The sequence below is a fragment of the Nelusetta ayraudi genome, unplaced genomic scaffold, assembly GCF_046127955.1.
Source record: "Nelusetta ayraudi isolate G7.1 ecotype Tasmania unplaced genomic scaffold, CSIRO-AGI_Nayr_v1 ptg000002l, whole genome shotgun sequence".
In the NCBI taxonomy this organism is placed as follows: domain Eukaryota; kingdom Metazoa; phylum Chordata; class Actinopteri; order Tetraodontiformes; family Monacanthidae; genus Nelusetta; species Nelusetta ayraudi.
Genome location: NW_027466052.1, coordinates 7,011,164 through 7,028,165, shown reverse-complemented (window position 1 = coordinate 7,028,165; position 17,002 = coordinate 7,011,164). Strand labels below are relative to the sequence as shown.

Here is a 17,002-nt window from a genome sequence, read left to right as displayed (position 1 = left end):
CTGGAGTTTGCAGGGATGGCAGTCATTCTCCTGGGAATGCATTCCAGAGCTTTTGCATCATGTGAAGCTCAGCTCCTGCTGCCCTGTTGTCACCATACTGTTTGGCTGCCAGCCGGGGAAACAAACAAGAGTCTTGAAGACACAGAGACTGGAGCTTTGTGGCCTTTCAAATCTTGCATCCGTAATGATAAACAATCCAACAGAATCACAGGCACTCACTTGCATCTGATGTTGAAACAGTTTGGAAGATTTATAAACAGCAATCCATTTGTACCTTTTATTGAATAGCTCAACTCGGCCATTACAAGTCAATATAGTTTCATGAAGAGTGTGAATCTGTCAAGTTTAAGGTTTCACAGTTATCACTGGTTGTACTAGCAAGTCTAGTAACTGAAGAGGGTGCTGTCTCCTCAGTCATACTCTCAGGGAAGCAGAACTCCATCTGAGATGTGCATATTTTAATGTTCTCCACATTTTCCGAGAGAGACAAAAAAAAAAAGATTTATAAAACTTTGACAACTCAAGTAAGACCAAAATTGATGCGCCGATTTTTGACAATTTCTCCTAGAATTCTCTCATCTATATGTGTTTTGTGAGCTTACATGTTGTTAGTCCACATGTTACATGGTCTGTACTGTCTTTTCTCTAGTTTCACTGAGATTAATGTTAAAAAAAATAAATAAAATAAAATAAAATAAGTGAACAGCCAAGAAACAGTGGGCCTTTCACCTTTGACAGACAGACCTAAATGTCACCTTTCTTTTTCACAAACAAAGCTCTCTACAACAAGCTCTGAGCCACTGCTTGAGACCCAAAGGTATTCCGGCAACAAAAATTCAAAATACATTCCAGGGGTTTAAATGACAGTAGTCATTGCTCATAGCGGTCATACCTTCTGTAGGTTGGTGTTGTAACAGCAGCAGAGGAAAATGTAGTGCTCCAATTATCAACAACAACAACAAAAACAATTTATAGCCCCCATAACTTTACTTATTAATCCTAACCATATTCATGGTTGTTATAGATCAAAAGAATAGCACTTTGTCATTAGCACTGTTTAGGTTATCATAGATTAAGTTTACTTGCTAAGGTTGGTCAATCTTGTCCCATTAACACATACAGGGTAAACAACAAGTTGGAGCATCCAAATATCTCACAGTGCTAAAGATGAACCTTCGGTCCTCTACATGTAATAAAAACCAGTGCACGAGTTGGCACATCAGCACTCTGGCTGGACAATCTGCACCACTGTCCGGTGTGTAAACATCAGCTGTCTAAGTTGGCTCTTTTTAAACCAAACAAAATCAGATTGATTTAAAATGGACGAACACTTGATAAAACTGACTTTCAGTATTTGAACACTCATGACTGCTGTGCATGACTGCACTTTTAATAGGTTATCTTGAGCCTGCATGTTTTTCTTTCCTGAAAAAACAGCAACCATGAAATTTTATGGAGGAGAATTTTTTACAGTCCACCAATAATCACCTTCAGCCTGCAAAAGAGGAAAAATGTGTGTGTGTGTGTGTGTGTGTGTGTGTGTGTGTGTGTGTGTGTGTGTGTGATCGTCGCTCGCGCGCGCGCGCACGAGAGGAGGGGTTAGAAATTGGGGAGGGCATAGATTGCAGACGGAGCAGCAGCAGCAGCAGTGGGGTAGGCTGGATTGTGATAGCGACAGATGTCTAGAAAACTGTGAGGGCCACTCAGTCTCCAGTCACAGCACAGTCCCAGGCTGCACCTCGGAGAGCAGGGGCGGAATCTGCAGCTGTCACTCCTACAGGCTTACCTCCATTATCACTCCCATCCGGAGCCTGCGCAAGAAGCCCGTGATCTCTCTCCACAGAAACAGGTTGGTCTCCACACAGGATTGTATTTCTTTCTTTCTTCTTGTTTTTTTTTTTTTATTATTATTTTTTTATGTCTTTGTTTGTTCGTTGCTCGCGTTTAAGGTCGAAAAACACAATGTTGGGAGCTTTTTTTCCTCTTTTTTATGAGAAGAAAGAAAGAAAGAAAGAAAGAAAGAAAGAAAGAACAACGAGAAGAAAAGAAAGAAAGAAAAGGCTTGCCATCCGTTTTCGCTCGCTTCCTTTTATTTAAATTCAGATGTTGCAAGGTTGCCACACTGCAGGCAAGATTATCCCCCTTTCTCAGCGGTCCATTTTGATTTAGAGCGTCCTCTTTGGCAACGGCGCAAATTCTTCTCTTTTTTTTTCTTTCAAACTAGGCCACTCGTATTCTGCCTGCCTTTCTGGTCGGGACAAAGAAAAACGCGCAAAACAAAGTTAGGAAGTTGTGGCATTCTGGCCTTTCGGCGATAGCACGTTTCTGTGCTGATTTTCCCTTTGAAATGTCGCGTGAGATTGTGAGTAGTGCCTTTTTTCCCCCTTCCCGTTTGCGGACAGCGAGATCATGAGCAGCTGAGATAAGTAGCTGTGGGTGGGTTGAAATGGGGGGATGGAGACCCCCTCAGCTTTTAATATGCAGCTCCAGTGTGTCCGTGGCCGGTGTACAGTGAAATTCCACCCCGCCAGCCTCTACTTTTGCGCCATCACCGCTAAGCTTTGTGCAATTTTTTTTTTACACTTTTGTCAGTGAGCCACTGATCCGTCTTTTGTTACCGGCACATGCTGCTGCCTCTCCTCTCCCCATCTTCCCATTGTGTGTTAGCCTCAGCGTGGTACCCAGGCCTGCTGCACATCCATACTGGAAAGGAACCATGTTAGAGAAAACACACATATTTGCACAGGAACGTTTTCCAAACATGTTTAAGTATAATTTTGGGATGACACATGAAGGGTGAAAAAAATTGTAACGAATAAATGGGCCACATAAAAAAGTAGATGCTCACACATAATCTAAAAAATAAAATAAAATAAAAAGTTGGCGCTGCTCCAATTTTTTTTTTTCAAGATTGGAGGTGTGATTTTTTTTTAAAATTTAATTTATGTATTTATGTATATGCTATCTATTTTTTAATTTATTTTTTTGAGGATGGTGGCAGGGAGGTCCAGTTGAAAATTGGTGGGTGTGTAGTCCACAGTGTTGCTGCAAATGGCTGATCGTAGCACTATGGACAGTTCCCAATTTGCTCATCTTCACACGATTAGGCTCTCAAAAATGCATTTTGAACAAAAAAAAAAAAAAGAAAGAAAAGCCTAATTTGATGTTTGATGAGTTTGATTTTCACAACATTTAAGCAGTGCCTTGTTACATGTGAGGTTGGTGTGTGGGTTGGTGCTTTGTATGGCTTGTAAGTACCAACCTACAGCCAGGTTGATTTACTCAGGCTCAGCAGTCTGTAAGGTAAAGTTGAACTTCCAGTTCTCAATTTTTTGCCACTCAGAGGAAGTAACATGTTGCAATCACAAGCTCTTCCTCTACAGCCACAACAACGTTTGACACAGACACAGAACTTCTTTCTTTTAGTTTCAATTGGATTACTGGTTCAAATTAGCGGTTTTGCGCTGGTCAGGAAATCAATTTAGAAAAATCCAATTTTTTCATTTTGTTTTCTGCAGGATGGCTTCGTACGTTCTCTGTCACCCGGTGTCAGAACAAGAGTTGCAGGTTCTTGGGCATGAAGAATTACGCAACGTTCCTGAGACCGAAGATCTGTTTGATCTCTGACAGTTCCTCATGAATTTATGTTTGCTTTATGGCCAAATTGCATTTGGCAGTAAGAGCCTTCATTTATGAAATTATACTTTGACACTTAACTGGACTTACAACACCTTTTTATATTTCAATGGCTTCAAAAGCAAATTCAGGAAGCAACAATGCCAGTTTGGTGAACCTTTACCACTTCAAACATCCACCAAGAAGTATCAGTTTCAAATGTGGGTGGCAAAAAGTTAAGAAGATGCATCACACAGGTTTTCTCTTACTGTTGATTAAAATTGTTTCAGAAATGGTTGTTTTTGGCCAATGAAATTGTCGTTCTGGATGAATACCAAATTAAACTTTAATTTATACCCAGTAATGAAAAAAAACACCTTCTGTCTATTCTTGTAGGAAACAAAATGGGAGGTAAACTGAGCAAGAAGAAGAAGGGATACGATGTGAGTGACCCCAAACAAGCAAAGGATGAGACAGAAGCCACAGCTGCAGGTGCACAGGAGTCTAAAGAAGAGGCCGAAGCCGCACCCACAGAAGCTGACACGACAGCTGAGACGACAGAAACTGCTCCTGAAACAGTATCGCAAGAGCCAAAGTCTGCAGAGCCAGGAGAAGCAGCCGCATCAGCTGATGAGACACCTTCAGCAGAGGAACCAGCTGCACCAGTGGAACAAGTTGCAGTGGAACCAACTGCAGCAGCAGTGGAAGCAGCTCCAGTCGCAGCGACCGCTGCAGCAGTTGTGGAGGCAGCTGCACCAGCCAGTGAACCATCAGAAGCGGCAGCAGCAGAGGAACAGGCACCAGTCAGTGAGCAAACTCCAGTAGTGGAGGAACCGGTTTTGGCAGTCGAACAACCAGCTGTAGCAGCAGAAATTACAGCTGCTTTAGCAGAAGAACCCGCTGCAGTAGAAGTACCAGCTGCAGTAGAATCTGCTGCAGTAGAAGTACCAGCTGTAGTAGAACCCGCTGCAGTAGAAGTACCAGATGTAGCACCAGAGCCTGCTGCAGTAGAGGAACCAGCTGTAGTGGAACCTGTTCCAGAAGAAGTACCAGCTGTTGTAGAAGCTATTCCAGAAGAAGTACCAGCTGTTGTAGAAGCTATTCCAGAAGAAGTACCAGCTGTTGTAGAACCTGTTCCAGAAGAAGTACCAGCTGTAATTGAACCCCCTACAATAGAAGAACCAGCTGTAGTGCCAGTAGAAGCCGCTACAGTAGAAGAACCAGCTCCAGTAGCAGCGGCCCCAGATGCACCAGTAGAAGAACCAGTAACTGTAGAAGCCACTACCGTAGAGGAACCAGCTCCCACAGAGCTGCCAGAGGCTGTTGCAGCATCACCAGAAGAGCCAGAACCTACAGCAGCTCCCCTTATCGATGAACCTGCTGCAGATATAACAGCTGAGCCAGAGGTGGAGCCTGTTTGTACCGAGGAAGAGGAGAAACCAGAGACAGCGACTGTTATTGAGTGTCAAGATACTGCTGAGGAGTCGGTTCTTGAGTCGGAGCCAGTTGCTGAACAAGTGGTGGAGAAAACCCCAGAACCAGAGCAAACACTTGAGCCAGAGCCACAGAAGCAAGAAGCAGAGCAGGAACCAGAACCGGAACAAGTCCCAGAGCCAGAGCCTGAGCAGTCACAAGAGCCAGAGCCTGAGCAGTCACAAGAGCCAGAACCAGAACCTTCGCAAGAATCTGCTGCTGTGGAACCCACACCAGAGGAGAAAGAAGAGGAAGTAGAAGCAGGAGCAAATGAAGCCGCAGCCGACATCACAGAACCCGAGGCTGTCGTGGAAGCCGAGGCACCGGAGGTCTTGCAGACTGACGAGGTGTCCCATGATCAGCCCATCGCAGAGGAGACGCTTGTGACAGAGCCTGTGGCAGCTGAGCCAGAGGTAGCGGAACCTGTGGCAGCTGAGCCAGAGGCAGCAGAACCTGTGCCTGAAATCATCGTCTCAGAGTCCGTCTCTACCGGCAACATCACCGCAGAGGCCGACGAGGTGGCAGAGGCCCCCGCGCAAGAGGTGCCTTCTCAGGAGCCTGAGGCAGAAACCAAGATGGAGAACGGCGACGTGGAGAGCCCCTCGGCGGCTGAGGAAGTGGCAGAAGACGCGGTCCCCGTTGTGAACGGAGACAGCGGTAATCCCGCCGAGGCAGCAGAGGAAGTCGTCAACGGTGGCGGCGGCGAGGAGGCGGAGACGCCCGCCTCCAAGCAGAGTGACTTTGAACTGAAAAAGGATGTCCAGGAAGTTCCCGATGCAGTTCCTGAGGTGGCCGACGGCGTGAGCAGCGAGATCACCGAGGCAGTCTGAAAAGAAGAGCCCTCTTGAGTTCGTGTGAGTTTCATTTTAATCCTGTGACGCGAGGAAGCCGTCGCGGCGCCAGGAGAACAGCGAGGCTTCCTTGAATGCTGTAACCACTGCGATGTCTAAGGTGGTAACTCAGGCAAAACAACGTTTTCTATTGAGTAACCAAAAAAAAAACGAGATGCAACCACTTGAGGACAGGGAGAGAGACGGGCGACAGATGGAAAGTGAAAGTGAGAGCGGGTGGGGGTGGAGGAGTCCTGAGTTTACAGGTGGGCGCGGACGGCGTGCAAATTTGGATTTTGGAAAGCAAAAATGGCTGGGCTTAAAATATGATACAAACGAATGAAAGTAATAAATCTGTCTTTTTGTGAGCCTTATTAATAATACACAATCGTTTCTTGGAACAGCATTCATTACTAGTATGTTATCTGATTTTGAATGTCATATATATCCTTTCTACTACTATATGCAGGGACCTGATATGTTTTGGCCTTTGATAATGATGGTACCTGTGAGGACTGTTCACTAAAAATTGATTGTCCAGAACAGAGAATAAAAAAAGAGTGCTATAGCCTACAGTGATCTTCTCTTTCCTTTTTCATCGGATTTTCTGAGCATCAAGGGCATCACAGTGCCATTAGATAGCAAACCACATATATGCATATTTTTTTTTAAACCCCAAAATCTGATGATTTCGCTACATACAGAAGTAGACAAATGGGGTAAAGGGCACACGGCTTGGTTAATATCAAACCAGTTGTTGACACCTCGTATCAGCTTCCGTGGGGGTTAGGGTTTGACTGATTATTCATATCTTCAAACGGCCAGTGTCCTTGAGGTCATTCACCATATTACTACTATTTTGGTTCGGGGGGCGGAAAGATGGCTGCCAACATTGATGGAGGACCAAAACAAAAGAAGAAAAAACAGTTGGTTTCAGTGCGGCAACATACATCCACAAGAGAAAAGCATGTTCCGATCGCCACATCGCCTCCCTTTCATCCACCATGTCACCATGTTGCGTTGCAACAAGCCCGTGCCATCCGTAGCAGCAGCCCCCTCCCCAGCCCCCCTGCCAGCATTTGACAGATTCATACCGGCAAAGGGAGCCAAAGGAAGGGGGGGAAGGGCAGGAATTCTTGCAGGAGGCAGACGGAGAAGGGGGTGGGGGCGGCGGCGGAGGGTGTTCAGAGATGAAAGCGAGTACCGCTGATGTCAAGGGGGGGGCTTTCTCCCTTCTGGTGTGTGCGTTTTGCTTCCGCGGACCACTTTTCACGCGAGACCGCGCTGCGCTTACACGCTAATTGGTCGAGGCAAACATGCTCCGACACCTACCTGACGTTGGCCCGCAGAATGCAGCCACGCCCGCCGCCGCGCACGCCAGAGTCAGGGGCGGGAGGGTTCTTAGCATGCATGTGCTAGCACACACACATTAGCACATAGGAGTGAGGTGGTATTTGTGTCTCAGCACATGAGTGTGTGTGTGTATGTGTGTATGTGTGTGTACATATATGGACAGCGAGGACATGTGTGTGTGAAGGGGGAGGGGTAGGGGGAGGGTTGGTTTCTTTGTAAAGTGTAGTAACCCAACCTTGAAAGAACTGCTGGACCGTGGGTCAGGGCACCGGTGGAGATCCACCGATGATAACGTCAACCTCCGCGATAGAAGTAGCTTCATAATGGACCCGTGCACATACCATCTCTCTCGGTCTCTCTAGTTTCTTAAGAAAATACTCCAGCAACGCACATTCATGAAAGGAATGCTGTGGGTTTGGGGTCGGGGGTGGAGGTGGTGGTGGTGTGGGGGGTTAGGCTGGGAGGATGAATCGCCGGGTATGTTTTCATCCGTCTTTGACTGACCTTGCATCGCACGTGTGCTGCTGCCAGAAAATTATCACATTTGTACATTGAAAAGACGCTGTTTCTGCAAAAAAAAAAAAAAAAAATCAAATAAATAAAAACCCCGAGATAATAGCCAGGGAGCTGGTAGACAGTCTGCTCAGACGAGACGACGCTCCAGGTTGTTTTCCAGCTAAATCTTCTTGAAATGAAGGAAGGCTGTTGCCTCTCAATTCAAAATGGTACCACAGCAAACCTGCAACGGTTTGAAATGAGTCCACACGGCATTAAAACTCAAAGCTGCAGACTTCTCGTTTAATAAAACTGGTATCCTTTCAATTATGCTCAGTGCATTATGGTAGAAATAATGTTATTTCGTTTAAAAACCGTCCTTAAATAATATGCAATGTCTTCCTGGCTGTGACACAATAAAGAAGGAGAGATCAGGCTCAGATGGAGGAGCGGCCGCCCACCAATCACAAGGTTGGTGGTCTGCAAGCCCAAGTGTCTCAAGGCCGCATTCAGTGGCACTAATCTCTGTTTAATCGGTCACTGTTTGTGTTGTTGGCAGCCTCCTCCGCCGCCACTGTACAACTGTGCGCACGCAGTTTAAGAATCCCGCCTTGTTGTCTAAAGTACATTTGTGGTACTGTATTGATGAAGCACAAAAAGCGCAGCCCAAAATGCACTCCATTATGTTTGGCTATTCCCTCCCTGAGATGTGTGCGGCAGCTCGACGGAAAACAGGCTCCTTGTCTTTCGCATCTTGATTTAAACGCGGCTTTAATGTTGCATAGTTGCAAAAGCCCAGCTGCACTGCCTGGTTACCCCAACACTATGTGCTCTATAGCAAGGCCCCGCACAAAGCTGGGACTGTGTCCCAGCTTCTTTTTACCCAGACTCCCCTTACGAAGACTCGGCCGCAGGCGTAAGCCAGCTTTGACTGATGCCTCTGAGATGCAAGAGGAAAAAGAAAACGTGAACTAAATCCAAAAGCCAAAGGAAATTCATGAGGCGCTGACCGCTTAGGTCAAGTTTTCTTTCCTGCCCCCCCCCCCCCCCCCCCTTCTTTGCTTGTTGGCGGAATACTAAAAAACACAGGACTGAAATTCTGCTGTTTGTCTGTTTTAGCGACCTCTTTTATGGTTTTGATTTTCTTTTTTAGTTCTTTTTTTTTTTCTTTTTCTGCTGACTCCACGATGACGTGACTGAGTAGAGCCGGGGAAAAGGGTAAGGGAACCATGAGTAATTTACGACCGGCTGCAAATGAATTAAATTGGGCGCCGCTCGTTATTGATAGTTGAATAAATCCTTGTTCCTGTGACTGTGACGGCGCATTTCTATTAAGGGGCCTTCAGTGTTCAGTGAACAAATTCAGCCGCGCTGTCCCCATATCGCTGACATCACAAAACGGGCAGGATGTGAGGGTGTGAAGGAGGGAGGGACCAGATGTCTGAGAGATACTCTCTCCGGAGGCAGGTATCTGCATGACAACAACAGCTGATCTCTGTTTATTATTCAAAAGCAGGGGGTGTCCCGGCACAAGGAGCAGACAGGAAAACAAACAAAAGCAAAAAAAAAAAAAAAAATGCAAGGCTCACAACACACCCTTCACTTTCTACTTTCCCCCGGGGCACTCAGGCAGACACACACACACACACACACACACACACACACTCACGCACGCATATACAGCATATACACATACACACACACATACACTCACTTCCTCTCTCTCTGCTTATGTTCCCTACAACTGTCAAACATGGAAGATGCATCGAATCAGGCAAGATTCTCTGCACAGATTCAAGGTCTGGTATGTTTCTATAAAATCGAGCATGACTCTCGAGTTCTTTCTTCCTCCTTTCAGTCTCCGGCCTCCTCGCACATTATCGCCACCTCCGGCCCCTCGCTCTCCTGCCCTGGACCTGTAAATCTTCTTCGGCCTCTTTATCGCTTCTTTCTCTCTCTGTTGCTCGGCTCGTGGTTGCAGCCTACACCCGCCCCCTTTATGCAACCATCTGGGCACGTGCACTAATGCTGTCATTGTATAGGGCATGGTGGAAGCCTATTAGGCAGAGCTCGGCGGTATAGTAAGAATCAATATTGATCCGCAGGGTTGCTGTAATGGAGGCTGAAAGGAGCACTGATTCCCCTTTGTCTGCCCCGAGAGCCCATCAACCTCAACTCCTCACGCATGCGCGGTCACTCTCTCCACCACACACACACACACACACACACACACACACACACACACACTGGCTTCTACCCTGTCCCACTCTGCTGAGGCAGCGGCTATTGTGAGTGAGCACTTTACAACTGGCCATTCTGAGCGCGATGCATAAACATTATCCTCCCGGTAAACGTTGCGGGGACTCGTGGATTCCTAATGTATTTCTCATTACCATGCATCCGTCCGCAGCAATTAAGACCAAAACAGCAAGAACATTCATGGACGCGCACACACACACACACACACACACACTAACACAGGCGCAGAGTAAAGCGATAATTACAACTGGAACAAGGGTTTTAAGACCCGCTAAGGGCGTCCCGAGGTCCTTTTGGAAAAGGGGGTGGGTTTTATTCATTCTGCAGGTGGCACAGATGACATTGAAGACATGCATTTCATTTCATTGGAATAGTACAAATGTGTTGGTTGCACAGAGCTGCTTACTCACCCCAACTATTGCTTTCTGCCTTCCAGCTGGTTTAAATAATGCCATTAAAAACACGGGAGCCCACTCAAAATCACAGCACAGGAGAAAAACTTGATTTGCAAGTCTGTTTTCCCCAAACTAATGGTAAATCAAAACAAGCCTTCTCCTGGGCCGGTGTTGGAAAGCTTTTGCTTACTGTTCCAGAAAGAGGTCATTCACTGTTTTAGTTAAAAGATGTTGAGGACAAAAGAGAAAAGCGTTTTGCAATCCCACAAGCTGCGAGTTGACGGAAAACAGCGGTCGAAGAATTGGCTTTGTGAAGAGAAGATCTGCCGGCAGGACATGAATACGTATAGCAACATGGCACAATGACCAGGCAATAAAACTAAGCAACAACTAAAATTACTAAATAAATAAACACACACACACACACACATCGGAATTTATGGCATCTGATTATTGAATTTCTGAAAATATTATATGTTGTTCCTGCCTTCTTTGCCTTCTTGGCATATTTATGAGCCAAAAAGGAAAGACAGCTTTTTATTTTTTTTTTATCTTTTTTTTCATTTTTATTTTTGTTGTTGTTGCTTGAACGCATTCATTAGTCCCAGGAGGGAGGAAAGCTTTCTTTGGGAATGCACAGTGTGTGCTTAAGATTAGAGCCTGGAAATATTCAGGGTGCAGTCACCTTCATGAAGTTACTGGTCAGCTAGGAAGGAACATGAAGCGGTCGCTGTTTTTTGTGGTTGACTTCTTGAGTTTGTTTAGTGCAAGGTGAGCGCTGAAAGGTCTCGAGCTGACAAAAGATATACATATAATTAATAGTGGGAAAAAAATACATGTTTTTTAAATTTGTTGTTAAGATTAAATTTCTATTGTAGACAAATCTGATATGCAAAAACTGCAAAAAGATCCAACGTGAATAAAAAGGCATTTAATCATAATGTAAGGTGGTCGTGATATGCGGGTCTTTTCGCCTCACATACAGGAAACAGGTGGGTTACGCAACTTCCAAAAAGACAAGAAACTGAGACACAAACCCATCTTTGGCAGTTCTGTTTTTGTTTCAGAAATGGAAACATAAATATGGAGTTCTTTTGTAACACAATTCCAGCTGTAAATTGTTTTAGCGCCAGCCGGCGTGCAGCTGCAGAAGGAGTGTCCCTCGGGGGAGGGAGAGACGACCTTCACTTTGCCTTTGGTGACAGAGCTAAATCAAAGCTGCTGCTTGTTTAAAGGCAAACTCTGTGCTGCTCGGTGCATTATGCAGGTGAATAGTTCATATGTAAAATGAAATGACATCAGATAAGGTACAGGTGCAACAAAAGTCAGAAAGTCCAGGACAAAAACACAAAACAGAAGGGCAGCAAAAACTGGAGGGAAAAGTTGATTCTGTGTATATTCGGGATTCATGGTACATCTTCAGAAAGTATCGAAAAGCTTTAAAACTGCAACAAAAATAAGTTGTAAAGACAACACAACATGTGTTGTGTATTGCAAAATGAGGTTGTGTTATTAAGCTTCAAGTCATCCTTATTTTTCTTTGAGCCATGTGATCCCTGTTCATGTAATATTCCACTTCATGTTCTGGTTTAACAAATGTTCCTTGACAGGTAGACATGAAAATTGCTTTTCTTAGCAGGCAACTGGAAATAGCTGCGCAAAGCATTTGTCACCTATAGACCAGCTGCAGGATACACATGGCCAGTAGTGACAGACCTGTATGAACATATCACATGGGCTCAATTAGGGCTCAGTAGTATTTACAACATTGCAGGGGGTCTTAAATTTGGTTAAATGTAGGTAGAAATGTGCCAGTTAGCACTGCAACAAATAAATGAACAATAACAATGAATGAATTAAAAAAAAAAAACCTTGTGCAGATGCTTTCCAAAATATTCAAAGTCTGAAATGGCAGAATGAATTTTGCCGTTCAGATGAATCCACGCAGCTCGTAATAAAACCGGGGTATTGTGTGACATCAGCTGTGCCGTCTTCTTTGTGCTCCTTTTGTCCAGAGCTGTCAACATTTGTTTAGCTGTGAAGGACTCTGGGGTGCCATGGCGGATCATCATCTCAGCTTTCACCACCAGTTATGTCAGCAGTGAGTGGGGGGGGGGGGAAATGGCAGAGGGGAAAATGGAAAAAGTAGTCACAACGCAGGGAAACCTTTAACTGATGCAGCGTTTTTCCAGGTCCGTCACTGATAGCGGTCCCCCGTGGAAACACTTCCAGGGCGTTTGCGCTTTACCACTTACGAGCATATTTCATCGTTTCATTGGCGTGTTTTTGTGAAGCTGTAGCACTTTTGCTTTTTGCGGCCACCGTAAGATGGGTTTGTCTCCCTTTGTCCTCACGGTGTCATGATTGCTACTTCACAGTTTACAAGGTAAAGCGCTCACAAACGTCCCTCGAGTCTGCTCCGGTGGCTGAGCATGCCGGCGAAATAGAAACCAAAGTGAAGGCAGTGGACATAAGGACTAAGATGGAAAGTGTGGTGGTGGTGGGGTGGAGTCTTATTGTATTAGAATAACAAGGACTTCAAACCGGCTCCTCCCTCTGATGTACTCACTCAGAGGATGACTGGGCGAGTGCCGGCACCTCCTTCTGTCACTGACCCGGCGCATGCCTCATTAAACCCTTTAACTTTGTTATGAATTCATCGAAACACACACCCCTCCACACACACGCACACACACACAACACAATGGCCCTACGCCTCCACCCGCTTTGATGCGCTTGCCGACGGCGCTGCCATATGTCCACCACACACACACACACACACACACACACACACACACACACACACACACACACACACACACACACTCTGCCAAGCCTTCTACTCCCTCACCACACACATTTCGGCCTACATGTGAGCAACATGGGAGCGAGACCCTTGCAGACTGACTGGTGGTGGGCACGTAAAGATCTCTACCTGAACAACGGAGGCTCAGTCGATTCCCCTCCCCGTCGTTTCACGAAGAACAAAGTGCATCTTGACTGCGTGGAGGGTTTCACCCTGTTAGAGATGAACAAACATGCCACGGCGCTTCTCTTCGTCACTTATGGATAAATCAATGATCTGCAGTGTGGATTATCTATGAACTGCAGCTTTCTTTCTCAGCCAGTCCTGTTCACTTTCAGTCGGATGTGTTGCGGCATCTGTTTTTTTTTTTTTTTTCTGGCGTAAACAGGCTCCACTGGATAACTGCTTGCAACAGGTAATCATTCCAAGGTGTTCATTTTCCATAGTCAAGGTCGGGGCAACCATTGACAAGCACACTGACTGCATTCAAGTGACAATGGGTCACTCGAGCACAAGCCTGACACCGCTGGATTATTTACCTAATAGTAGTTTAAGTCTGGGTGAAACAATGCATCTGATTTAAACAGTGGCATAATATGTTGTATAAAACTGTAATATAATTATGTTCTATAACATGCTTTATTTAGAAATACCACACATAGTTTGATTACATGGCCCAAAGAAATCAAAGAAAGTACCATGACTTTTGTTAATACCAAAGGATCAAATATGAATACATTGAAGACTGACCAAAAAAAGACTTTTCTTCCTCTAATGACAACACTGGAGCAGTTGAGGTAGCAAAAAAACGAACCAAGAGATCATTAAAGGTAAAGCAGATGGATGTACAAAAACAGGATTATACAGACAATGGGGGGTGATCGGGGAGGGGGTGGTGGTCTCCCTCCCCTTCACTGGCAGGCTTTGCAAACCAGCCTGGCGAGGCAGCTGGAACAGGTAGAACCAGCAGAGTGACTCAGCGTCGAATGTCACGGCGGTGAGACGTGACCCCGATGAGCTGCCTGCCGCCGCTGCAGGTTACTCAGGGATGCAAGCGCCAACCCGGGCCTGCAAAGCAGATGACGGCCTGCCACCGGCTGCACGCATCCGCCAACATTCAGGGATCAACGTACAGGAGGGCAGCCACCTCGGCACAGCACTTGGCAGGAGAGCCAACTCAGCTGATGCTCATGGGGAAGAAGAGAAGCGAGGGGGGGTTGGGGAGGCTTCTGCCAGAGTGCGTCTGTGTGCAACGCAGGAAACCTCCCACAAAGCTCTCCAATATATTTCCCTTCGAAAGAAAAAAAAAACAACAGCCCGTGATCCTTCATAAATTTGCTGCGAGGCCACAAGTACAAGCGTCTGACCTCCTCTTGACCCGCCGCCTCGGCTGCCCCAACAAGGACGCCGAAGGAGAATTTTGAGGAGGAGAAGAAGAAGGAGAAGCAGAAGAAGAAGAAGAAGAAGGAGAAGCAGAAGAAGAAGAAGAAGGAGAGGCAGAAGATGAAGAAGAAGAAGAAGAAGAATAACAAGAAGAATAACAAGAAGAAGAAGAAGAAGAAGAAATGCAGAATCACACAGAGAATACGTACACCGATTACATAAATTCCAACTCATTTTAGATTATAGCTACTCAACCCGCTTAACTGGTAATGAGAACTTGCGGTGGGAAAAAAAAGGCCACAAAACAATGCCCCATTATTGGGAGCAGCAGGCCGCCTCAGAACATGGAATTCAAAACACTCCCTTTGAGATGAGATGTCCTGTGTTTTCTCGTCTTCAAAGTGTGCCGCAAGAGGAGGGTGGGGGGAGAGGAGGGGGGGGGGGGGGGACCGGGGAGGGAGGAAGAGAGCTCGCGGTGGCAGAGGGAGAGAGGCGGGCGGTGATTGTACACAGCAGGAGGACGGAGGCGCGCAGCTGATACTGTAGGACTTCTTGCGTTCAAAGCCGCGTTTGAAGAAAGCGAAAAGGCCGCTCGACGGCGGCGGAGTGGCTTTAGGTCCCCGTGTGTTAGCTTGGCGCGGGTGTCCCGCGTTTGTCTCATTAATGAAAGAGCCGGCTTGACGTATTTGATAGCACGCACACAAAAGGAGGTTCGCAGTCCTTTGTTTTCCACCGTCCACTGCAGTCGGTGACACAGTGGCTTCCTCTCGAGACACGGCGGCGGCGGCGGCCGGGGGGGGGGGATGACGAGTGCGGCAAACGACGATGCCTGCGCGACATTTCACATGTGCAACGCGCGGCACCCTTGTAAACAAAGGATTAACGTGGTATGCGGCCCGTGAGCTCATCCTCGTGTAAATGCCGAGCAGCTCCACACCTCGTCACCTCGCGAGCTGCCTCTTACGTTTTGTTGCGGCCTGGCGTGTTTGTCGTGGAATGTTGCAGAGATAATTGAAATAGCCAAACACAACGTGTGGATGATCTACTGAATCTGAACATCCTCAGTGGATAATTTCTCTTTTTTTTGTGGGGGATTGCAAGGTAAGATAAAGGCATGCCACTGCCGGTCCAGTTGCGCAGTCAGAAAATAAATAATCACTAAAAGTAACTAAAATCCCTCACACTTGATCTGGCTTGTTCCATGTGTACGAAACAGATCACATTTTGAAGGAACGATGATAGCCGGAATAGTCTCTGAAAGCAGCTGTGTGCAAAATCCAGTTTATTGGACCTCGAGGAAAAAAAAAAATGACAACTGTCTGGTTCAGGGATATCAATATTATAACGTCTGAAATAGAAAGTCAAATCACATGCTGCTAGCGTGTGTGCCGTTCTACAGCTTCTTGTTTACTCTCCGGGTCAGCTGTGCAGTCATGTTAATGTATGTGAACCTGCCTTGGCTTTGGAATCATTAACCGCCCCCGCCCCCCCTGACTCTCCCTCTCCCTACACACACACACACACACACGCACACACACACACCACCATGTCAATTCAAAGACAAATAGCAGTAAACACCAATGCTAACCAGAAGGTAGCCTGCAGAAATGCTAAACCCAACGCCCTGAAAAACCAAACAGTACAGTGGAAAATGATGCAGGTGCCTTCATATTACATGCAATATGATGTATTTACTTTGTGAGAACCAGAGATTTCCTTGTTTGTTCAGTGGAGGCTCAGTGCTCATTACAGCAGAGGCCGCAGTGGACGTGCAGTGAGCCGGCCCAACGTCCAGCAGTGAAAAGACACTCACTGGCCATTTTATCATGCAAAATGGTCAACTGCTTGTTAACACAAATAGCATATCAGCCAATCACACGGCAGCAACTCGGTGACTTTTTATTGTACGTCATTGTCTTGTGATGCTTTTTGTTTTTTTTTTTCAAAAAAAGACATTTTGACGGCTTGAAGAAAAATCTCAGCGAAATTCCCCCTGGGAAAGGCGGTGGCCGCATCAGGAGCTCGTAAAGGCAACCTTTCCAGCATCTGTGTGACCCCTATTTAGCCGAGTTAGATGTTTTAACGTGATTAAAGCACTTTAAGGCGCATGCTACTGATTACACGACAACAAGTGGTGTGTGACTCCGTGTACGTTTGCAGTGGATAACCTTCTTAGCAGCTCACCGCCGGGCCTCGCCCCTGTCTCCGAATCGTGGAGAGTGCATCTCGCCGCTGGGAAGCCAGCTACACTGCACACACCCCCTGCTGTCTAATGAGGGGATTGGACACGGACTGAACCTTACGATCCCCTGTTAAAGTTACCCCTTTCTCCCCCCCCCCCCCCCACCCCCATCTCCCTCCTGCTCTGCCTCCTCCCCCCTCTCCCCAGTGCA

At 46.4% G+C, this 17,002-nt stretch overlaps 1 protein-coding gene across 1 annotated transcript; it reads left to right on the top strand.

Annotated features, from left to right (window-relative positions):
* Window positions 1-1,635: 1,635 nt before the first annotated feature.
* LOC142884917 (uncharacterized) lies at window positions 1,636-6,491 on the top strand. Its single transcript, XM_076020902.1, has 2 exons — window positions 1,636-1,849; window positions 4,012-6,491. The coding sequence occupies exon 2, from the start codon at window positions 4,020-4,022 to the stop codon at window positions 5,916-5,918; it is 1,899 nt and encodes a 632-aa protein (XP_075877017.1). The 5' UTR covers window positions 1,636-1,849; window positions 4,012-4,019; the 3' UTR covers window positions 5,919-6,491.
* Window positions 6,492-17,002: the final 10,511 nt, after the last annotated feature.